The sequence below is a fragment of the Anas acuta genome, chromosome 3 (assembly GCF_963932015.1).
Source record: "Anas acuta chromosome 3, bAnaAcu1.1, whole genome shotgun sequence".
In the NCBI taxonomy this organism is placed as follows: Eukaryota; Metazoa; Chordata; class Aves; order Anseriformes; family Anatidae; genus Anas; species Anas acuta.
In genome coordinates, this window is record NC_088981.1 from 99079525 (window position 1) to 99104571 (window position 25047).

The window sequence follows — 25047 nt, forward strand, 5'->3', positions numbered from 1 at the left end:
GGGACCTGCCGCTAGGCAGAGTTGAGCCAGGGAGCAACGCTGGATGGGCCTGGCTGGATGGGTGATAATATAAAGAATATCATTACTGATAGCTATGCCTTCAATCTACACGTAAAACTTGCTTTATCCATACATAAACATCTAATAAGTGAACATTTTACTTGATTTACTTCAGCTAATTCTACCCCTACCTGGGTGCTATTATAATTACTATAGCTTCAGCTAGACCAAGAAAATTGAATCAGTAAATTAATGACTTGAATCTGGCTGGAGCAAACCACCTGTTCTCATAACCACTCCGCTCTTGCTGCACTTGGCACCCTGTCACAGCTTCTCATTTCTTCCTGCCCATTTCTGGCACTTGAAACCAAGTGTCTGGGTCTTCTCATACGGAGACTGAAAATGTCACCCAAGTCAAAAACCTCAATTTTATGATTCAGCTTATGTCTTGAAAAAATACTACTACTTTTCAAGTTTCTCAGAGAAAGTTTATCAAAATGCCATCAAACCAAAACCTTTCTCTTGAACTCAAATTACAATTTTTATCCCCAATCTGAACAGTGACAACATATCCCCTAAAAGGCACCTTGCTCTGATAGGCAGCCTCCCATCAGTGAATAATCACTCTATATGTTTTACATGCACATACCACACCACCACACTACTGCTCCAGGTTTTTGCATTATCTGAGCAGACAGTATAAGGAGATTGACAAAGGGTTTTTTTTGTTGTTGTTTGTTTGTCTGTTTGTTTGTTTTTTGACAGGCTAACTACAGTTACCTGTGCACTAGACCACACACTGCTCTCTGGTCTTATTTCAAAAATACTTTTTTCAAAAATATTTTTGAAAAATGGAGAAAAAATGTTTTCTTACCATTAAAACATTATAAGACTTTGATTCAGAGACACACTTTAAAGATCAGAATATTGATGACAGGTTTGCTGAATCAGGCATGAAACAGAATCCAACATCAGACAACAAAAGTATGATTTTATACACATGGCTGATCAAAATCATGAAGAGACTCCACTGTGCTCTTCTGTAGAGCACAGTGGACCTTGGACAGAGGCTACAAGCCTTTGAATTTAACTATGTTGAGAAGTCTGAAAGCCTGCACAGAATTTCATGTTGCCCTAGCTATGATGCTTATGATAAGCTTATGTTATGATAAGCTGAAGAAAGCACAGATGTACTTATGCTATATTTTATCTCCTATATAGGAAACTGGCAGCCAAATAGCTAATAAAAGGCTACTGAATCCATGAGTCTGGCTAATGCAACGCTGACACTAAGCAGTCGTCATCCTGCTTGCCAAAAGCAGTCATTACTCTTGTGTACAAAGTAATATTGTTTTCCTTTTTGAGAACAGCCAGGCAATGAGCAGAGTGTTGTAATAGGTGATTTAAGGGGAAAGAATGCTTATACAAGAATTTTCAGAAAGATCTGGGGAGTGGTAATTGGAAAGAGAATAAAAGATCTAAAAGTCCAAAGAACAGATCGCACCAAAAAAAAGGAAAAAAAACAAACAAACAAAAAAAAAAACACAGAACACTACAGAACACGGTACCAAAGCTTACAGCATTCATTCTACAAGCTTTTACAACGTTCAAGAAGCCATGCCACGAACTGCAAACTTTTAAATGCCCCAATCTTTGCTACAAGTGACTCGTACCTGTAAATATAAATTAAACAAAAAGAGAGGAAGCTGAGAGCCCACATCGATCTTGTGGTCTTGTATCTTTCTCAAGAGGCTTGACAATCTTTGTAATTTACAATAAATCAAACATTTATTTTTCTTTTTAAAAAAATCACTTGCTATACATGAGCAACAGTAATAAATCCATGCCAAAAATACATAAATAAATAAATAATCCCTCAGCCAGATAAGCAAAAGGAAATATTTGAGTCACTCTGTTCCAGCTCAGCCAGCCCTCATTACACTATCTCTGGAGATTGTCTTGAAACTCTGCCCATCTTTACAGTAATAAAGCCTGAAAAGTTATTTTTGTTTTGTTTTCATCAAATCCAAAATGGAACAAATGATAACGACAATTTCGCTCAATTGCTTCCATTTTACTGTGGCTATATGCATATACACACACATATACACTATATGTGTAGCATGTATATGTATAAACATGTACATCACACAAGTTTTTAAAATATTAACTTATTTGTATACATAAAGTTCTCCAGAAAGATAAGCAACTATAAATACTTAGCCTGTGCAATACAACTTTTTAAATGTCACCTTTATAAATTGACCTTTTTTGTAAGGTGAAGTCATAGCCTATGAGGACATAAACACATAGTTTGACTTGCCAGAAAGAGAAGCAGCAAATATCCAGGCCCAGGAAGAGTCAGAAGCCTGGGCATTATTCAGGTATACAAAGCTAAGCATAAGCTCACATTTGCAAGAGCTAGAGTGTTTTGATCACAAAATACTGTATAAAGTGGGGAATAATACTGTAAACAAACTACAATAATCTTTAAGTCTCAGAAATATGATTCCAACAAGAAGTAACTGAAACAAACACCATTTTGAGAGATGAATCAAGATGAGTGAAAGTTTACAGTTTGTTTTTCCATTGTTCAAAATAAGATTGGGGCCTGAAAATATTATTTTAACATTTTCATTTTATCCATTACACAGAGTAAAATTTTCCTGTAAAAGTACATTTTGTAATTCAGAAAACATAAAATTGTGCAATTGTGCACATTACAAACACTATTTCTCTTATTTTGTTATTTTTTGAATAGTTGTTTGTTATTTTTTTTCATTTCATAATAGCAAGAACAATTTATTTTATTATATTATGGTGTTTCTTTCCACAGCTTCTGTCTTTACCCTGAGCTCTGTTCTCTTCTTTGTCAGCTTTACTTTCTGCTTTATTTCTTCTAGACTCCCAATGCTTTAATTTAAACTTAGTTTCTTTACAAGCCAATCCATGAGCACACATAAACAGCGTAATATTTAATATCTAAATGGCCAACTTACATGCGAGAATGGCACAAAGTTGCACCAGGAGAGGTCCTGACTGGACATTCAGAAAAGTTTTACTGTGAGGGTTGTCAAACACTGTAACAGGCTTCTTAGAGAGGTAGTTAATGCCCCATGCCTCTCAGTGTTCAAGTGGGTTTTGGAAAATGCTCTCATTAATATGCTTTAACTTTTGGTTAGCCCTGAGAGTTCTGGCAGTTGGACATGATCTTTGAAGGTTCCTTCCAGCTGAACTATTCTAAGTTTCCTGCTTGTTAATGACACCCCCATCTTACCTCTTAATGAGCAGTGACCTCACCTGGGAGATAACTCAGTAAGAGCTGCTCAGAAAATGGAGGAGGTTGGAATACTTATTAGTCATATTTTTCTCTTAGGCATGTATTTACCAGAATGTTAGATGAGACATTCACCCCTCTCCTTGTGTCTCGGATACAGCCTCTCCTGATGATGCATGGGGTAGGCACCTCCCTGTTGTTTTTCCACCAGTCTTCATTGGGAATTAAGACAGAAAGAGTATTTTCAGTCATGTCCAAGCATTCATTTCTTACTCTTTCCAGTGAGTAATCCCATGTTTGCCTCTGCAACTCATAAATTTCTTATTCTTTTCAGTGTCCCTCATGCTTGTAAATTCCCCAAAGCAATGTTGAAAAATAATATAACTCATCACTTTTAATTTTGTTGTTGTTTGGAAAAACTGAGTAAGAGCAGAAGCACTGAAACTGTGTGTCAGCAAAACTGGGAAAACAGAACACTTAAAACCATGATTTTGAAACGTGGGTTTAAACAGCAACAGTAAGTGGTCCACAGATACAAATCACCTTTCTAGCCTTCCAAAATGTTTTAGCAGAACAAATAAAAAAATCTTGGACTGACCATAGTCCAAATTCCCAATGATAAGCTTTTGAAGCAGCTAGAAAGCAAATGTCCTACACAGTCCAGATGATCATATGAAGAGAAGTTGGTAGTAAGTGGTAAATTTTCATAGGGGAAGAAGGTCACCTGAAGAATTTCAAAGATCTGTGATGGGTTCTGCATTGTTCAATGTATTCATAAGTAGAAGAGGGGTGAACAATGAGATGATAAACTGCTGCTTATCATATTAATCTATTTTGACAAAGTCTGACTAGGAAGAGCAGCAGATGGACCTGTCATCAGTCCACGAATGGCTATTAAAATGTAGACCTAATGCATGTAAATACAAAGTAATGCACATGGAGAAAACAATCCAAACTTCCCAAATAAAATGGTGGGCCTAGAAATGATGATTACTACTCATGGACAAGATCTTAAGCTGCACTTGATGATTCCATGAAAACAACAGTTCAAGAAAAGAAAATATGATGCTGAGGATGATTAGGGAAGAAACAGAAAATGGAACAGAGACCATCAGAGTGCTGCTTTATAAATCCCATTAGCTCACGCACCAGATCTGTCCTGCAAATACTGTGGAAATTTATAATTCTCTCACCTCAAAATACAGTAGAGTGGGAAGGGGGAAATTCAGATGAAAGTTCAGTAACACTGACCTTTCAGTGAGAAGAGTACTTCAAAAACAGGCTGGCATTGAGACAAAGGAAAGGGATTAAGCATTTGTTATTTCTTCCAACAGAAGAAATCATAGAATCCTATAGGTTGGAAAAGACTTTCAGATCATCAAGTCCAACCATCAACAGGACCTTCCAAGCCCCGTCATATCCCTAAGTGCCACACCCACACATCTTTTAAATACCTTCAGGAATAGCAACTTCATTTCTCTGGGCAGCCTATTCCAATACCTAACCACACTCTCCATGAAGAAATTCTTGGAGAATAATGTTCAACCTAAACCTTCCCTGGCACAATTTGAGGCTGTTTGCTCATGTTCTATCCTTCATCACCTGAGGAAAGAGACCAACACCCTCTTCACTCTAATCTCCTTTCAGGTAGTTGTAGATAAGGTCTCATCTCAGCCTCCTCCAGGATAAACAACCACGATTCCTTCAGTCACTCCTCATAACTCTTGTTTTCTAGTCCCTTCACCAGCTTCCTTGCTCTTCTCGGGAAACACTCTCAAGCAACTCAATGTACTTCTTGTAGTGAGGGACCCGAAGCTGAACACAGTTTTGGAGGTGCAGCCTCACCAGAGCTGAGTACAGGGGGACAATCACCTCCCTGGCCCCTGACTACACTGATACAAACCAGGATGCCATTGGCCTTCTTGACCATCTGGGCACACTGCTGGCTCATGTTCAGGTGAGCACCAATCAGCACCCCCAGATCCTTTTCCTCTGCACAGCTTTCCAGCCACTCTGCCCCAAGCCTGTATTGCTGGATGGGGTTGTTGTAGCCAAATTGCAGGAACCAGCATGTTGAACCTCATCCCATTGGCCTCACCCCATTGATCAAACCTGTCCAGGTCCCTCTGCAGGGCATTCATGCTGTTTATTCTATCAGCAGGAAAGACAGATTGCCAAGAATGGCTTTAGCAGGATTCACATACTACATATCCTCCAAGGCTGTTTTTCTAGGGAGGCTTGGTGTCCTTTGTAGCACCAATTTGGTTTGTTGATACTCAAGAGTACAGGGTCTAATGGACATGCCAGCAGAAATATTCTTTTTTTAGCTACCTTTAAAGTAAATTACTTTCTTCATTGTGTATTCCTGAGCCTCTGACTTTTGCAAGTAGCCACTTTCTGTGGAAAATATTAAGAAAACATCCTATTCTGAAAATATATTAAGATTCTGTTCAGACAAATAAACATCAATATCTACATATAGATATTTAAACTCCCATTATTGTCAACAGAAGACTAGTCAGCAGTCAACATAGGCTGGAAAATGATTCAATTGCCCATATAGCAGCAGCTTGCTTCAGTTGCCCAAGCAGTTTTTTCTGCTGTTGGTCTAGATGTCATAAGCTGAAACATCTGCTGGGAACAAACAGGTATGACACAGTGACACAGGCCCAATGGGAGATCTATGTTCTTTTCAGAGGAGCAGATGTAAACTAGAAAAGATTCCATTAGACAAATTCAAATAGACCTAGATACTTACAGTTAGCAAATGAATCAAGTCTTTGGGGTGGCCTGATTCTTGCTCCAGAGTCAATTAACTGCAGTGGGTAAGTTAGGGAACCCTCAGACACCTAAGATGGCTGTGAATTCCTAAGCATAGACACATAAATGTAGGTGTTTTAATCTTAAATTGAATTCTGCACTTGGTCATAAAATTACTATGAAGGAAGACCTAAGATAATTTTATTGAAATAAACTTATACTTTCTGCCTGCTTTGTGTAATTTGAGGAAATCGTTGTTGGCATCTACTGCAGTTTGTGGCCTAGCCAAGAGTCTGACAAGATCTATGTCTGCATTCAGTTTTTCTGAAACACTTCAAGTAAACCTCCAGTATCTATTCATCCTTTTTTTTTTTTTTTTAATGTTAAGTGTATACAGACCTTCATGTTTTAACTGAAATCTTGTACCAGCAATACATGTCTTGACTGTCTCCTATATGTGAATTGATACTCAGCAGTCAAGTGACTGAGCCTACTCACAACCCAGATATGACACTACAACTCTTTGTCCTTCAGTGTCAAGGTGTAATTATTTGCTGTCTTGATTGTTTAATCTACAAAAAGTTTCCTAAAAGACTTTCAAAGATCTTAGATGGAACAATCCTGCATTTTTCAGATGAGAATGACGTGATGCTTTGTTGACTGTTAGCACACTGTTTGCAAATGGCATATCTGCAAATAGTATGCGTCATTTCACTATGATAGCCCAGAGACTCCTGCACTGACAAAAATCATACATATCACCCATTTCTTTTCCTTAAATGCCTCTTTTAGGAGGGATGTTATCACAAATCAACTTCAAAATGCAAAATGTCATTAAGTTTTCATTACCCTTACCTCTTTGGTAAATCATATACACAAATCACACATCTCTTTGGAGTGTAATTATTATTTTCTTTCTTTTTTTTTTTTTTTTTTTTTTTTTTCAATTGTATTAAGACAGATGCTCTTGAAAACCAATAATGATTTTCACTGGCATTCTGAGTGCACAGCATCTGATTCCATGAAAATTGTCACGGAGCTCTGAAGAAAATGTAAGTACTTCTTATCCTGCTGTCTAGAAACTTGGAACTGATTTAAAAAAACTAGCACCTTCCCCTTTCCCTTTGGATGGATCCTTGACATTTGCACTACAACCCAAAAGTTAAAAATAAAAATAAAAATAAAAAAGGAAAAAACTCTCCAATTTATAGAATGTGTTGGAATCATGTAAACAAAAGCATTAATGAGTGACACCGTTGCCTACAATTTAATCCCAGTGACTACCTTCAAAAGCTGCTCACGTGGAACAATTGTGATTACAATTTAAAAAGTCCTACTAAGCTCTGACCACTTAAAATTATACTCGCTTATTGAAAAGGTATGCTACTCATAACATACATGCAAGAAAGCCAAAAGTAATAATTGCTTGTAGCAAATATTCTTACAGGTGGCTTATTTTGAAATGTAATTTTCTCCTTAAAAATTTCTATGCCATTCTTAATGCAGATCAAGTCCACTTGCTTTTGTGACAAACATTTTTGGTCAATTTTTACCTGGTCACAAAACAAATGAGATTCTCTTGTTGCCTTTGAAACCCAACTGCAGTGAATTCAATCATGCTCATAGAACTAGCAAAAATATCTGAGTGTCCACTTGCTACAAAGAAAAACAATGGACAACTTCTAGTATTGGTCTGACTAGGTTTACCTATGCCTGTAGACTGACTTGAGTTTTGATCATGTTGAGGCAAGACACAAATACTGGTGTATTGCCTTAACACTTAAAGGCCCCCTGTCAGAATTACAAACACCATGAACTAGAAATGGCTGTAAACATAGAAATCCCTTCTGGATTTAAAATATCTTCCAAATAAACGTTTATTTAATATCTAATATTAAATAAGGTACAATCAGGGGACAGCAATAGTTTCATATCCAGAATTTTGCATTCCTCAACCAGTTAAATAGCCTAATACAAATATGTTTCAGCAACTCCTGTGAGTACACCAGCACTCTGTACTCAGGGATGAAAGAAACCTTCCAAGACAATGCTGAAGGCATGAAGTGGTTTTGCAAATGACTCTGGAGGTGGGTCTCAAGAGACAGCAGCCCTGCTGCTACAAAGAGGGGTACATCCTCTGTATGTGCAGGAGAGCAATCATATACTCTTGGGTGGAACCACGTGCTTGCACAAGGCTCCACAAGCACTTCTGAAGCTGGCAGAAGCCACTGTGCAGAAATCTAAACCATGGATCCCAGCCTGCAGCAGGGAAGGGGAAGTGCCAGAAAGTGGGGGAAGCAGGAGAGAGTGAGAAAATGTACAGCCAGAAGTAGCACTGGCAAGGTCAGCAACCAGTAATGTTATGAGCAGTTTTCAACAGCGAGACTGAGATTAGGAGTAGACTTTTTTGATACGTGGGGGGAAAACATTTGGCTGCGGTGTTGTTCTGGCTCCATGCTGTTTTAGTCCATAGAACAAATTATATGTGAAATAGACCAAAGTCAACTCTGCTTCCAAAATGGGACAGTTTTCAGAACCAACACTTGTAAAAAGCAATATAAATATGTTTATACATATTTACAAGAAAAACAAGAAAAAACTTAGTGATGTTTTTACTTCACAAATAACCTGTGTCTTAAGAAAGAAAGAAAGCAGACAAGAATGTGTAATTTACCAATGCCAGTAAAAGGGGGCTTAACCCACCAGCAACGCAGTTTGCAGGATTTTGTAAGGCCATATTTTAAAGGGGAAGCTGTTCAATTGAAATTAATTCATTGTTTCTAATTGTCTAGCTATCATCACCACCACTAAAACGAGTGTACTTAATATACGAGCTCTAAATGGAAGACAAACTGTGACAATCAAACTGGCAATGAAATAAATGTTTCACGATTCCATGCTTAAAAAAGAAACTACTCCTGAATGTAGGCTGTTGATTATTGTACTCTGTGGCTGATGGACTACCTCCACAAAGTTGTGTAGAAGTGCAGGTCTACAGAGTAAGTAAGGTAAAAATTGTTGGCAAACTACAGAGTAATTCAATGAGTACTTCAGACAGATGCAATACTTTTTCTCAAGCACATCCTATAGCTAAAGGTAAGCCCTTTATACGGAGTAGGCAAACTATTTATGTACAGATGCTATCTTCAAACGGCTCATCATTAAATAAGTTGTATCACTGTTCTTTGTCCCAGAGATACGTATTGCCTAATTACCTTCTGATCCGTCTCCTCCCCATTGACTGCCATTCAGAAAGAGTAATTGCGTCTTTATAAAAAGTTGTATTACCAAAGACCTTGACTTATTTATGTGTCCCCCAGTCAGCTGGCAAAAAAGAATACCAACAACCAGACAAAAAGTAAGGCCACCATTGTGTTTTGAAGAACGCTGGTCATCCACAGGCCTATTTTGAGAATTATTTTTCTTTGTCAAGCTGGAAAAAAAAAGTAACTTATTTTTAATTAATTCTGTTGCATTGTAGGTTGCTTTATGCCAGAATGATCATTCAGATTTGGGATACTAGACAATTTGATATATTAGTGGGGTTAGACGAGTATAATACTTTCATTGTTCATACATTCTGCTCTGAGTCACTGCAAGATTATAAATACCCACCGTAAGGGGAGCTCCACCCTGGCTAGGTTCATCTAATGCTTTTTGCTGTTGCAGGCCCTTCTACCGCTAACATGAAATCAAGCCATTAAGATTTGACTCCACATTCTAATGATTGCTTTTTTCTTTCTTTCTTTCTTTCTTTTTTTTTTTTTAATATCCTTTTTCTCTTCTTTTTTACATTTAAGATGATTCACACAACTAGTTTTACACAGTTTCCTGTAATCTCAAGGCAAAAGGTGCTCTGTAAATGTACTTTGTTTCAAATGTAAGAAACATTAACCGCCCACTTCCTGTATTGTTCCCTAAAAGGTTTACAAGTACTGCAGGACTAATCGGATTCTGCCAAAAAGGCTGAACTTCTTGCCAAATAGGGACTCAGTTAATGCTAAATGACTGTAGTCTTCACATTAAATAATACTTGGAAGCTAAAACACACCGAGGCTTTATGAATCCCTTTTGAAAATATCTGACAAAGTCGCAAGTCAATTTATTACAGGAGGCCCTGCAAGAAAATTCCCAGGGCCAAGCTCTGCTCGGCATCCAGGGCTGTGTGTGTGCAGGGGAAGGAGAGGGCTGATGCCAGGAGCCTTCTGAGCCCGAGCAGCACAGAAGCGGGTCAGTGGAACAAATCTTGTCTTCACGGCAAGCCTTGAGACAACACGGCATGGGGTGTTCAGTTAGGTCTTTGCGTTTATTGTAAGGACAAAAATGGATGGACATGCAATCGTTTCAGTGAAATCCATGTGATTGAGGTTGATCATCCACTGAGTTTTATTACCAGCACAATGCTGCTCAAAATAGTTGAGCCCTGGGCACTTCGACTACCACTCTGGTCGTGCCTGCTTTAAAAAATAGGACTGCGGGCCGTAAGGTCGCATGTCCTCAGGCTCTTGCGGGAACTCGAACCGAGTGAATCTTCGGCAAGCCGAGAAGACCTGGGGTCCCGTGGGGGTCTCGGCTTGCTGACCCACCGCCACCACGCCTCGGCACCGAGCAGCCTCCCCATCCCTCTGCCAGCCGAACGGGCTGAGGGCACGGCAAACTCCTTCCAGGGACGGCGAAGCCCGCAGTGCCCGCAGGCTAACCAGGATGCCTACCTCTACCCGCACAACGCCGGGCGGGGAGCCCCGGGGCTGGGGCTGGAACCGGGAATGGGGGGCGGCGGGGCCGAGCCCCCTCCCCCGACCGCAGACAAAGAGCCGAAGCTCCACCGCCCCCCAAAGTGCCTCCCACCCCAGGTATTCCCTCCTCCTCCTTCTTCCTCCTCCTCCTCCCCGCTCCCTGCCCGCCCGGCTACTCACAGGATGGTGGTTTGGGGCGACACGGCGGGGACGCTCTCCAGCATCAGATGCATGCAGCGCACGGTGGTGCGGAAGCAGAGGCAGCGGCTGGGGCACCAGACGCTCCCCCGCTGCGGCGGGGGCTGCGCGGCGGCCGGAGGGGGGGTGGTGAGCCCCCCGCCGCGGAGCAGCAGCAGGAGCAGGAGGCAGAGCCCGGGGGGGGCTTCGCGCCGGGCCATGCTGCACGGCTGCGGGGCAGGAGGAGGAGGATGAAGAGGAGGAGGAGGAAGAAGAGAGGGGCTCCGGCAGGTCCGCGTCGCGCCCGGCCGCGGCTGCCGCTCTGCTCGGCGGCGGAGGGGCGCTCCCGTCCCCCCGCGCAGGATGGAGGAGGGGACGGCGGTGGGACCGCCCCGGCCGGCGGCGGGATGGGATGGGACGGGACGGGCTGGGCTGGGCTGGGCTGGGCTGAGCCGTGCCGGGCCGTGCCGGGCTGGGCTGGGCCGTGCAGGGCGGCCGCTCCGCCGTGGGGAATCTCCCCCAGCCCCCCGCCGCTGCACCCATGGGTGCTGCGGGAGCTGTGCACCGGGCCTGGGCTGTCTCCAGGGAGGGGAGAGGAGGGAGGAGAAGGGAAAAGAAGGAAAAGGGAAAGGGAAGAAAGGGAAAAAGAGGGGAGATGGAAAGGGAAGGGGAAAGAGAAGTGAGGAGGAAAAAAAAAGACAAGGGGAAGGATAGTAAAAAGAAAGTCGGTGATGATGCCCAGATACCCCGCGTGAACTCTGCTTATGGCCAAGCCTCATATGTCCCCTTTGCTCCCGGTCCCACGGGGCACAGACAATAACAGTGACCTCACATTACCCTTATGGGAAGAAGCAAGTTCCACACAACTAAGTCCCGCTGCTATTCTGCTCTGGCATCATGGACACAACTGGACTGCCTCATTTTAGTGCGCTTAGTGCTGGCCTGGGCAAATCTGACGGATTTCACCAAAATTACACACCACTGATGTGTTTGGGTATCTGTGAGTGCTGGCCAGGAGGTGTAAGCCCACCAGAACATATTTGTACTTATGGGAATACTGTTTGCATCCTCAGCTCCCACAGTCTCAGCACTTCCTCAAACCAAATCCTGCAGAAGAATACAAAATTAGATTCCCTTTGAGATTTCTTTCATTGCCCTAAAAACATTGTCATTCTTCTGTGGAGTCAGGTCCAAAGTAGGCAGACTCCAACACTCTCCACTCTGACTATCCTGGGTGAAGACATTGACAAGACATTTCTATAACTACTGTGGTCACAGCTAACCTATTGAATGTAACAAAAACACATTTTTTTATGAATTACGAGTGTCAGCACCTCCAGTTCCACCCCAGAAATAACTCAGGATACTTCTGCAGGGTTGCCTCTGCTCCTTTTTCTTCAGGAAACCACGTAGAGGCCATTCTTATTTAAAAACACCGCTGTGATTCTTCTTGCTCTGAATCTCACTGTGAGAAATTGATTTTAGCATGTGAGTCAGGTAATGAATCTACTTCCCCTCCCACCCCCTCCACCCCCCCCCCCCCACACACACACGATAAAATACCTCATGTGAGAAATCAGAGCCTGGAAGTGTGCTACAAGTGCTGGAGGTCACCGATGGGCTCAGTCTCAGAATCCACATATGTTGAGATAAGTAATTTTCTGCAGCTTGCTTTCTGCATAAATGCAATTTGACTAAGTTTTTCCTGAGACATCACATCTCTCTTCTCTGAAGTGTGATGTGACTTTCCATCTCTTAAACAGGAGTTAGCTGATGGAAGCATGGATGTTTTTTTCTCATTCTAAAGAGCCCTGAGCCCTTTAAAACAGCCTTCAACCCTCCACGAGCAGGAGGCTAGCTAACTGGCCACCTGCAGGATCTGCCTGGAGGAAGACAGGGGATGCTCACTGGTGTGCAATCAGCAGTACTGTTTCTCGGAGAAGAGGCTCCCAGAAGACTCTTGTCACTCAGATACACTTCTGAATTAGGCACATTTCTAAATGCTGATGCAGAGCTGGGCTTAATCTGTTATTTCAACACACTGAAGTGCTCAGAAACTCATATAAATGTCAGCTGTGTCTTACAGTGGAGGATATCAGACTGAAGTAGAAGTGAGGCTTGTGAGCGTGTACTGAAGCAGCAGGTTAAAAGGTGCATCACCTCAGTGTCAACTCAGCAACCAGCTGCTATGTATATTGCTACCTCCGCATTTGTAATCAGTGCTGGGCTATGTGCATAACCTGAAAATTAAATTTGTTTCCTGGTCCAGGAAAAGCTCAGACACTTTTGACCTACAACATGCAAGTATTGGCACAGTTGCCGGAAATGCCACTCACATTAGGACATCTTGGCTGTCATCAATCTGTTGTCCTGCAATGCCCATACTAAATGCAGCAGAACATCTGAGGTTAAATAATTAAACACAATAATATAGAGATATCACTAAATCGGAATATTTGTAACATTTACAAAAATATGATAGTGGTTTACTTTGTGGTGCTGTGGTACTTTATGATGATTCTTGTCCAAAAATAAAGTACACAGTCAAAGCTGATTACGATTTCTGCAGAATGGTTCTGAAAAGTTTTTAGTATTTGGGAACTTGCTAGACAATTGCCTTGTGCATTGGAATATCTATGTTATACATATGCAATTCCATGTGTAAGATTAAAAGGACATGGATATTTTCCTCCTAATTAGGTGATTGAGCCTTAACATGTTACATAGCATCCTTGCCATTTACTTTATGTTGCATGTAACCTCCAGGCTCTTGGCTAATCTATTATGAATTCCTCACAAGTCATTTCCTTTAGACTTTTTTCATGCCCTGTGGAATCTGGTAATGTATGGGGTGGCATGCAATTAGCTCAGCACTAGACACTGGGTAGCATATTAATGCATCTAATTAAAATATAATGCAGATTAATCTGACATTCATTGAGATGCTGAGGCAGCAGTCAGTTCTTTCCCTGTCAGTGCACTGATGAAAGACCCAAACATAAGGACTACATTTTCCAAGGCTAAGAGCTCTATCTTGTTTTCAGTCTATAAAACACTAGCTTGGCAGGGAAAAGAAGAGAGAAATATGGGTAGATTGAGAAGTCATCTTGGACATGAGTAAGAAGATCCAAAAAAGCTTTCAAGAGATTTTCTCAAGTAGCAAAGGGGGAGTTTAAAAAGATGTTTAAAGAGTGGGTTAAAAAAGAAATCCATTTTATTCAAAGCTGTATAGAAATGCTATCTACAGTATTATGTGTTAATTAATCTTTTTTTTTTTTTTAAATTATCATAGTTTCTTAACTGTTCTTCATAAACTTTCTTTAACATGAGATGTTTCATCCCCAAATTTTTTGAAATAAAAAAAGTTAGAATCTTGTGGAAAAACGTATTTTATTATGTAACTGAAGACTATACCAGTTGCACAAGGGAGAAGACAAATTTCTGGTGTTTCCTAAGTTTTTTTATTGTTTGCTTTTACAACCTCATAATCTTGTCTATTTGTTGTTGTTGTTATTGTTTTGTTTTGCTATAAAGTAACTAGAGTAAGAAGTTTGTTTTAATCAATCTTGAGACACAAAGTGTTCAGGGCTACTATAGCTGAAATCAATGAGAAACAGTTCAGTGACTTCAGCAAGAAGATAATCAGGCCCAAAGGCTTCTTCTACATGACAATTTATCATATTCATAAAACCGTAGCATGGAAAGATTGGAGAAAACCTTATCCTTCTGTGAAATTAATTTAACACTTTTTTTGATGGCTTTGGTGGTACAAACATAGACACCACTATGTAGTCTCCCTTCCCTCCCAGTAAAAAAAATAAATAAAATATTTTTTTAAAAATCTGGTTTATTGACATCTTATTTTCCTTCCATTTTAATGCATTGGGGGGGAAAAAAAAAGTATAGAATATAGAATAGTAAAAGAATATTTGTAAAATGTGTAGGATCATTTCTGTTGACCCTACATATAAATATCCATGAAAATAATGACCTCTGTTTCTGATTTCTCTAGCTGAGGAGTTCGCCTATATATGCTGGAAATGAAAGACCTTTCTTTCTGAGTGCTGGGAGAAATATTTACCTTACAAATAGATATAGTGTAAACCTCCATTTCTTTTTAAGTTTCCTATGTCAAACACATTTTAAGCTTCCTTTGTCAAATACTGCCACTTGCTGGTTTTATTCCATACCAGTAATTTAGGTTTATAGCTTTTGCTTAGCTGACGTAGTGAAAAAAAAAAATCTTTTTAAAAGATCAAATAATTAATATCTTTACATTTGTTTTTGATAAAAATTAAGATATAAGAAATACAGGCACAGATCCTCTTTGTTTTAGTTTATACAGTTAATATTTTATCTCTGGATATGAAATGAGGCATTCAAGACATATTGAAATGTCTTCAGATATGTGACAATGGAAACGTTCCATTGACTATGACAGACAGAATTGTGACCGCATTTATTGTTTAGGTTCATTTTGGTCATCAGTAACTATAACAGTTAAGAAGAACAGACTGTAAAAATAGCTGATAAAAAAAAAAACACACCATAAAAACATGTGTAGTGTTTCTCTTATAATATGCTAGCAGAGGACTCTGAAGCTTAAACACATCTGATATTTAATCTTCCAAAAACAGAAGCAAAACTCATGGTTTTTGAAAGAATATAATCATGCTTTTTGTTTCTATTACATATGCAAGTGAATGTTGTGGTGAAGCTGGATGGCTTGTGAACAAGTATGCTAAACTCAGGGTACCAGCCAAGTCAGTTATTTAAATTCATGAATACTTGTTCGTAAGTTTTTCTCAAATATCCAGGAAAGCTTATGTTATGCACAGATAAATACTTTGTGAAATACTGCATGCTTTTCCATAGTCAGATTAGTCAGAGTCAATATAACTTCTCTAACCATGAACTTTCAAGAGTTTATGATATCTGCTGGCCCAGCAAAGGCTGAGGATGTTGCCTCCACGGAAGCTGGATTCACATACCCTTCTTCCTCTCAGTTGGGACAGCGATTATGTTGATATCTTTTAAAGGTAACATTTTTATTTCCCATGTATAAAGTTAATGTCCAGGGAAGATTGCATCTTGCCCAATTACATTTTGAAAAAGGGTTCTGTCCCAGTTCAAACAAGAATGTACTGTTCTCTCTGGCATGTGCTAGGACATCTGTAGTTGCCTCATGTTTTGTAGATCATCAGAACGTACATTGTTAGTTTCTTTATAACAAGAAATTCCTTGGACAGATTCTATATAAATTGGCAAAAAAGTACAGGTTCTCTTCCAAAGTATGTTCATCCAGCCTACCTGGTGCTAATATATGTGCCCAAGGAAGGATTCTTACTGTATCTTAAATCAACCAGTGGTAAGTTATGTTTGCCAGATATTTTGGGGTTTTGGACATTCTTTCTTAGTGTGTCCTCACTTTCAAAGACAGCATTTTTTAGGAGTAGCTATGGTAGGAAACAGACCTCACTAACCCACTATCTACTATTTAGCGAAACACCCATCACCCATCGTCTTTATTTTTGTATAACTGTGCAATATGAATCTATGAATCTACTAGATAGATCTATTTATTTATTTATTTATTTATTTATTTATTTATTTATTTTGACTATCACAGAGAATGCACTGGGGGTAAAAATATCAGTTGGAGAGTCAGGTAGTCACATTTGAAAAGTAGATAGTGCAATAGGATAACACACTTTCTATCCTTCTGTTTTTTTAAATGATGGACTAGAAAAATAATATTAAATAAAAATTAAAAATAATACTAGGAACAGCTTTAGCAAGCTGCTTAAAACTTCGGAAACCATAGGTCCTTGCTTGATAGCTAGCCAACATATTAATGGAAGAATTTTCCTAAAGGAAAATAAGAAAAATCCCCTGAAGAAACTTTCCCAAAGAAAAATGCACTCACACCAATGAGCTCCTGGTTTCCCACACAGTAGTTTTCCTTAATATCAGCATAAAGGGAAATTGGGTGTTAGTAGTTTAATCCATTGCTTACACTGAGGAAATACCTTACCTGGAAGAGATTTCAGGCTATTATTTGTACTACAGCTGTGCCTGGAGGCTTTAGCAGAAATCAGAACCACCGGGCCACATGATTCACAGACATAAATGAAAAGCAGTGCCTTCTCTGAAGACAGACAGTGGAGCAGGACTGTGCTCATTTCTTAGATGCTTACTGACTGTCACAGCTCAGAGCACACACCCCCTCAGGGGCATGTGGCTGCTGGTATGCAAGGCCAGCATGTGAGAAGCAGAGTTGGTCCCTAAGGAGAGAAATCTGCTGTGGGGAAAGTCAGAGCACTCTGTAAGGGTCCACAGCATTTGATGCATGTGAGGCTGCACCTGGAAGGACACATCCCTTCCTGGGCTCTCCAGATCAAGGGGGATGTTGAGAAAACAGCAGAGGACTACTCAGATGTCCAAAGGCCTTTAGTGCATGACCTATGAGCAGATGCTGAGGAATCTGGGCTTGTTTCATCTGTTGACATGGGGGCAAGGTTAGTCATAAGCAACTTCACCAATATGACACAATTTGAGACAGGAATGGCCTTCTCTAGTCATTATGGTCTCAGCTTCCAGAGAAATGCAACAGTTCTTCTGGAGATTTTAATCAAAGTAAAACAGTTTGGTTAGAGTAATAGTTAAATAAAAGTCTCTGAGAAAATGAGAAGTATTGTAATATTTCAGTGTGAGATTCAGATGATTGTTGTTGTTGTTGTTGTTTTACATAGATTTTTCTAGTTAAAAATAATAAACCAGAAAGATAGAATTCTTTAAACTTTCAGGTCAGATACCAAACTGCACTGAGATAGGAGGGTGTGCTCAGAAAGCTTGCCTGAGATGTGGGCTATCAGCAGACCTCCCTCAACTCATCCATGTTTTCCTAGATGATCAAAGTCAACAGGATGGTTCAACTAGGGTGGGCTAGTTCAGTCCTGCTCTCTCCCTCGGGGTAGTTTTGATGTCGTCTAATTGCTCCCTGGATTACCTAATTCCTGTTTGATCTTTCTCCTTTAGTCACCTTTGATGTTCTGTTGTTGTTTGTTACAGGATCTCTGTTTAGGATTAAGTCATTTTAGAGAGTAAGACATTCCTGCAAAGTGAAATACAGACAAATAAGTGCTAAAAAGAGAACAAAACCAAAATGTGTTATTTGCTCCAGGTGGCCAACTGAATTACCATGTTTGTGTTACAGTAGGAGTGAAATCAGGGGTCTTGACTTGTAACTGAAGTTCTTGTTTCGTGCCTAAATTTCAGGTCCACTCAGTTAGGCTATCTTCCTATTGGCCCTTGAATTCTGGAATGGCCCATCAAAGAGCACAACAGTCATTCCAGATGCCAGGTTTAGATAAAACTAAGCAGAACAGACAGCCTACTCAGGAAGTAAATGGAGAAAAAAACACTAAGCAAAATAGTAGCAATGTTAGTCTCTTTTGCATGCAAATCAACACAATGGAAAATTTTCTTCAGTTACATAGACAGAAATTATTTTCTCAATAATCTACTTCCCTCCACTAATAATTTTGTCCTATATTCATCCACAAAATAGACATTAAGCTGTTTGTTGTTGTTGTTGGTTGGTTGGTTGGTTGTTTTTTTTTTTTTTTAAATTTGTTTGTTTGTTTTCTTTTCATAGTCTGTGGAAAGCAAAAGTATTCCCATCTAGTTCAGATTGGAAGTGGTGATACCTTTAAAGTGAGGTTGGGTATGGGAGTTAAGTATCTATCCCTAGCATCTAACTTGAAACTTCAGTTACCTAATTTCAGTTAGGTAAAGTCTAATCCAGAATTTTGTGGAGAAGGAAATACAGAAAAAAGTGTCTATTCTTTGACAGGAATCCATTAGCAAACCAACTACAGACTAGCATTTAAGTACAAAAAATAGACCTTAAAATAAAAAATAAATCTCAGTATCATTCATAGAATCATCATGAAAAACATTCTTTCAGTATTTTAATTTGTATCTTTTTCAGAGGCACCAGTATTAAAAGGATGCAATCATTAGTTCTTCATTTCAGATTTTCTTTTTCATCCTTCTTAATGTTTCTCCTGCCCTTTTTCTCCCAGGCACAGAGTTTTTAGGTCTTAGATTTAATAAACAGAGTATTAGAAGGTGCTCAAGTGACTCCTAATTCAGTTTCTTAGTTTTAAGTCACGGTGCTCATTTTTTCTCGATTGTTACTAATTTCTGTTATTAATATATATAGTGGGGAAAGTGAAACCCAGTGGCCCAGAAGCAGAGGAGTTGTTCCTTCTTCTGGAAGCTGGAGAAGCCAGAGGAGTCATAGCAAAGAGCTGAGAGCCATGTCTCAGAGAGGGTGCAAAGAAGCTTCCTGGGACTAAGGGACCTAAGAAAGGAGAATGAGACTCAAAGAGTCATTGCTTAGCTTGGAAGTAAGGACATGGGAACACATGTGAACATCTGTGTAATCCTCTTCATTTCTCAACTAGGTGTTCTGAGCCTCCTTTGTAAGAAAATATATTTATATATATATATATATAGAAATTATTTTTTTCAAAACCTGTCTTCCTGTGTTTATTTTTTTTTTGTTGTTCGTTGGAGACTTTAACATGACGAGAATGCCTAGGCAGATCTTCATCAAAGCCAGCCACAATCATGTTTCGAAGTCCTGCTCATTAAATTCATTGTTTCTCTTGACTTCAGTGAGACTGGGGGTGTATGGGAGCACTTGGTATGTTTAAAACAGACTATTTATTAGAAGAGTATTAATAATAACATAGCATATATATTTTATCTTTTATCTGTGGACTTGTTTGTAATAAACATTTAATTAAGTGTATCACATCTCTTATGAAATAGTGGGTGAATTCAATGTGCAATTTGTTTTGCACATTTGCACAGTTTATCCAGGATTTTCAAACTGAAGCATGTAAGAACAATTTTCCAGGGTGTTAAGCACCTCTGTTCAGACAGCTTCTGATCATGTGTAAACAAGATGTACATGGGATGGTTTGCATGATACTATCTATAGATAAGGTCACATCATGTGCAATGCTAGCAGCAGCGCTTGAATCAGCATGTTCAGTTAGAAACACAACCTTTGCCATGAATATCACTTCTTGATTATTTACATACCTACTCTGAAAAAAAAGATTTTATCTTTTTTTTTTTGTGCTAGGCAATTCAGAAGGGATTATAACTATGCATAGTCATAATAGTAATGAGTACACAAACTCAGCAGTTCAATTGATCATGAAATACCTGTTTCCAGACATTTTTCTATACATATATCACAATTTCACTCTTCATTCTAAATGTTGTTCATCAATTCTCTTACAATTGCTTAAAAAGAACACTCCTTTCTTTCTCAGGGAATGAAAAATTCTTCCCAAAAGTACGCATTCCATACCTGCCTCCTGGTACATACTCCTCTCCTCTCCTCTCCTCTCCTCTCCTCTCCTCTCCTCTCCTCTCCTCTCCTCTCCTCTCCTCTCCTCTCCTCTCCTCTCCTCTCCTCTCCTCTCCTCTCCTCTCCTCTCCTCTCCTCTCCTCTCCTCTCCTCTCCTCTCCTCTCCTCTCCTCTCCTCTCCTCTCCTCTCCTCTCCTCTCCTCTCCTCTCCTCTCCTCTCCTCTCCTCTCCTCTCCTCTCCTCTCCTCTCCTCTCCTCTCCTCTCCTCTCCTCTCCTCTCCTCTCCTCTTGTAATATAGAAGTAAGAAAGTGAGAATAAGAAAATTTGATGCCTGCCAGAACAAATTGAACAGGCTTAAATTTGTTAAATTTACTGCTATTGCTGTTGACATGTTGACATTTGCCTGGGTGGAGCTGCAAAACTAGATTTTATTATGAACACTTCTTTCTGCACTTTAACAAAAGTACCTACCTGTGTGAGTGAAATGTGAGCTAAAAAATAAAGTTCTTTTCCTTATCCAAGAGGTATACCTGATCCATCTTTCCTTAAGAAACTCAACTCAAGTTGTGGGGTATTAGTATATTTCATCACAGATTAACTCTAAAAATGTGGGTGTATGGACATGAGAGGTAAACAGGTACTCTGTCATGTGTAGTCAAAAGAGCTGAAATGCCTATTTCAACAATAAGGGTTAGATATTACTCAAGTCAGAGCAGAATTCTTACTTTTTACCTAGGCTTCAACATGTCTGTTGGTGGAGATGTTTATATTTGATCTGATTAAATATGAATGTGGCTCATGTCTTGGGCATTCAGCTGGGCAGAGCCTCAGGGCTCTGGGGAATGGCTAGGGATTTTGTGAGCAGCACACTCCACAATTTGGGATTATGTGCACATATTCACACACTAGTCTTTTGTGTTAATGTTACAAGGAAACATTAAATTTATAGTTTCATGCATGTGAATAATAAGTCTCTTTAGGAACAATGCCTCAGGCAATGACAACATGGTCCAGAATGAGAAAGATTTAAATGTGTAAAACTCTCAAAAATTGCCTCCATTTTGCTACTTCTCCTTAATGTATAAATCCAGTAATGACTAGTGCACTACTGTTGTCTCTTTGTAAAAGCTATGGTCAGTGAAGAATGGAATAGAAGCAAATCTGTAAGTTAGGATGCTACTGAATATCTCATTCTGTACAAACTTTTATTACTAACAGCACACTCCTCAGATCCTATTGAATATTATGTATTTACTTATACTAATTAAAGTAACAAAACTATTTAAAATGACCACAACCAGCTCATGATCATCACAAAAAAAAACAGAGAAAAAAATGCAGCTGCTTGTACTGTTCCAATTATAAGTAGTATCTGTGTATAAAACAATGACACTTTTTCATGACAAGTAACCACAGAGAGGAACTAAACTAAAAGTGTTCTCTAAAGCCTAGTTTGAAGCAGTTAGTGCTGTGGTCATTCCAGTGCCTCTGCCACAGCTGCTGGTGTCCCTGAAGCTGCTGCAGGTCTTACCCCCTCAACCACTCCCAGACCACTCTGTGCTTGCAGCCCCAGAGCTGGTGAGCCATAGCAAGACAAGCATCACTGGAGGAGTCAGGAGCAAGGGACATTCTCATGTGAGGCTACATGACCCAATCAAGAAGGCAACCTGGTCCAAGGCTCTGTTCTTTAGGGAGATATTAATTCTTTCTTGAAATGTCAAATGAAAATTGTGTGCTTTAGCAAAATTGTAAGTGCCCACTAGTATAGGTTATGCAACACACAGAGCGTGTCTGGGCTGCAGAAAGAAGCTGTTAATCTGCAATCCCAACAGTACAGTTGGTTGCTCCTTAGACGTGCTCATGTAGAAGTGTGTGTGGCCCTAATGTCTGGTGTGCAGTGGGAAACAGTTGTTTTTGGTTTGATTTTCTTTTTAGTGAAGCATTGTTTGACTTTTCAGTGTTAAGATCTTATTTTCAGATCATAAGGAGAGGACCCATGTGAAGCTAAGATTAAAGCTTTTCTTATTGACAGCCTAAACTGTGTAGCAAAAGGAAGAAAAAATTCAGACTGAGCAGAGCCCAAAGCTTAATGCAAAAACAAGTAGTAAGTGCAAGTGTTAGTATGTGAATCTCAGAAAAACAAAATTACTTTTAACAAATTGTACTGGGCATATATCTGCATGCTTTTTCTTCTCTGAATAGTTTTGAAACCATGCTGCAAATATTTCTGTCTTTTGAGTTTCTTTCTCCAGTTTTTATGCTGAAAAGAATTCCCATATTTTTGATGGTCTGTCTGACTCTGTCCTGTTTCCTTTGCATTTTACTGACCCTGTGTACCTGTTCTTCAGCTTTTGATGTCTCTGTTTTGATCCTTTCCACAGACAATTTGGCTGCCCATGATCTTTGGAAGCATTTGTGAGGAGTGACTTTCAATGTGCAGCCAGTGAACTCCAGGGAATCCACAAGTTGCTCCTAACAGTCCATGGGAGGTAGTTAAAAAAATCAAGTCTACAGTTGGCAGGGTTAAATGTTCCATTTGAGATCAATACTTCCATTGAAAAAAGTGTCTGCAATGCAAACTCTTGCTCTAGATTTATATTTGATTTTCTCCCAAAAAACTGTTAAATGAATAACTGATTCCACATGCAACATTCCACATCATCTCTCCATTTATGATGGAAGTAAAACTTCTCTGCATATACGAGTGACAAAAAAGGGTTTGGAGTGGTTTGTGAATATAGTTTCTGCTTTTTTTTTTTTTTTTTTTTTTCTGGTTTTGGTATTATTGAGGCAAATAATCTTATTTGTGATCTTAAAATTAAAATCCATGAATGACCAAAAATGATACATTATACATGAAGAACTCGATGACATTAAATAAAAGGGGCAAGACTGGAAGGCTTGGGGATAATACAAAATTCTTGCAGTATTCTGAAATCTGATCAGAATGTAATGGTTGATCACAGGTCTAAAAGTCATTATTAACAGACAGGAAAGAGAAAAATATAGTCTTGAGGGTATAAAAACATGTGGGAGGTTTCTGGGCAATAGCAACAGAGGGATTTAACATAACATATAAAGGCATTGCTTGGTATACTGGGCACAGTAGGCTAAAGAAGGATTAAATCAAAGAAAATTCAGGAAGGATTAAGTCCACAAGCACAGAGAAAGGCCTGTTGATCACAACAATGGGCAGATAGTCTTATGAGAGTAGAAGACTTGGCTCATGTCCTTTGGCAAAGGGATTTCTCAGAGGAAATACTAATGCATGCAGGAAACAGAAACTGGGGGTGGGCATTAACTACTTCTGCTACCACTGATCAGTTGATTACAAAGGTAGACAACATGCTACTATTGTGCACACCATAACGAACTAGCCCGGTGGTGTAATGAATTAGGTTTTGTTGGATGTACTTGTTCACTTGGTCACTGTGCCCAGTGGTGATTTTATTCCATTTTATTGGAATGAGGTAACAAAATTACAAGCTTTTATTTATAGCTAAGTATATCTTTATATTTGATATACAATGATTTGCCTGTTTACCAAGATTGAACACTGACATATTTAAGAGATTTTTCCTGGAGCTCTAAACTGCATGTGAAGTGTTTCCTACTGTGAGAACATTATGTCATGCATTAACAGTAATAATTCTGCTAGTCAGATAAAATCAGGAATCATTTTATAAATATATAGGTATATGTGGTGCAAAAATATTTGTTTCTTTGAAAAAAAAAAGCCTCATGCAAGAAGGCAGAATCAACTTCTAATGTGAAAAACTTTCTATTGCTTCATCTATAGCAGTCGGTGATAATTCCATAAACCTAACAAGAAACAGAAAAGATCTGGAAGATAATGATTAATAATAAACTTTTATATATGATGGTGAACAACTTTTCTAAAATGTTGACTTACATACACAGATACAGATATACACTGCATTGTGTATACACAAGCTCATGTACAGAATTATATTTGTTCTTTCTGTGATGTCCTTAGTTAACTTACTTACATGACTTTACTTGCCTTTTGATTTTGCGTTCTATTGTGCAAATTGTCCTGGACCCTCTGTATCTACTCTGAAGCTGACTAGTGTTTGCTAGGGTCAGCCTAGAATTTGCACAGCAGTTCCTGTCTTGGTCACTTATCATGATCTCAAAGGAATTCAGTTAAGAATAATGGCATGCAGGGATAATATACAGAATTAATAATTGATACCACTGCATAATGCCAGACATAATATACAGTCAATATATGAACAAAGCATGTGGTAAAATTATAATTAAGATCATAAATCAATTAATTGCTAATCCCCTGCATAATTACTTTTGTTTGTTTCCCAGGAAAATGTTTTTTAATGGGATTGTTTAAACATGATAATGAAGTCTAAACCATTTGTTAGGCAATGTCAGTTATGTCATTGTGCAGACCATGGTTAATATTACACATGACCGCAGCTACTGATGGTCACTCTTCCTGTCACAGGAAGTGCCAACCAGAAGTGTGAACTGACTGCTGTCATTCGCCTCTTCTGCAGGCTGGTTTTAAACATTCTAGTGCAAGTGAAAAGCAATGGAAAATCTTTCCATCTGAAGTTCATTTTCAATTGGCTTATTCACTATTTTTGAGTCTCGAAACTTAATTATCAATGTATTTCATTTTAAATATACTGCAAGCAATTCTTCAGTTGCACTTCTCAGGCCAGGA

General features: G+C 39.2%; 1 protein-coding gene across 2 annotated transcripts in view; it reads right to left on the reverse strand.

Annotated features, from left to right (window-relative positions):
- PXDN (peroxidasin) overlaps positions 1-11326 on the reverse strand; it is an 81759-nt gene extending 70433 nt beyond the window's left edge. For both annotated transcript variants that reach the window (XM_068678490.1, XM_068678489.1), the window contains exon 1: positions 10954-11326. In XM_068678490.1, coding sequence (XP_068534591.1) covers positions 10954-11171 — 218 coding nt within the window. In that variant the 5' untranslated portion in view covers positions 11172-11326. The remainder of the gene's footprint in view (positions 1-10953) is intronic.
- Positions 11327-25047: the final 13721 nt, after the last annotated feature.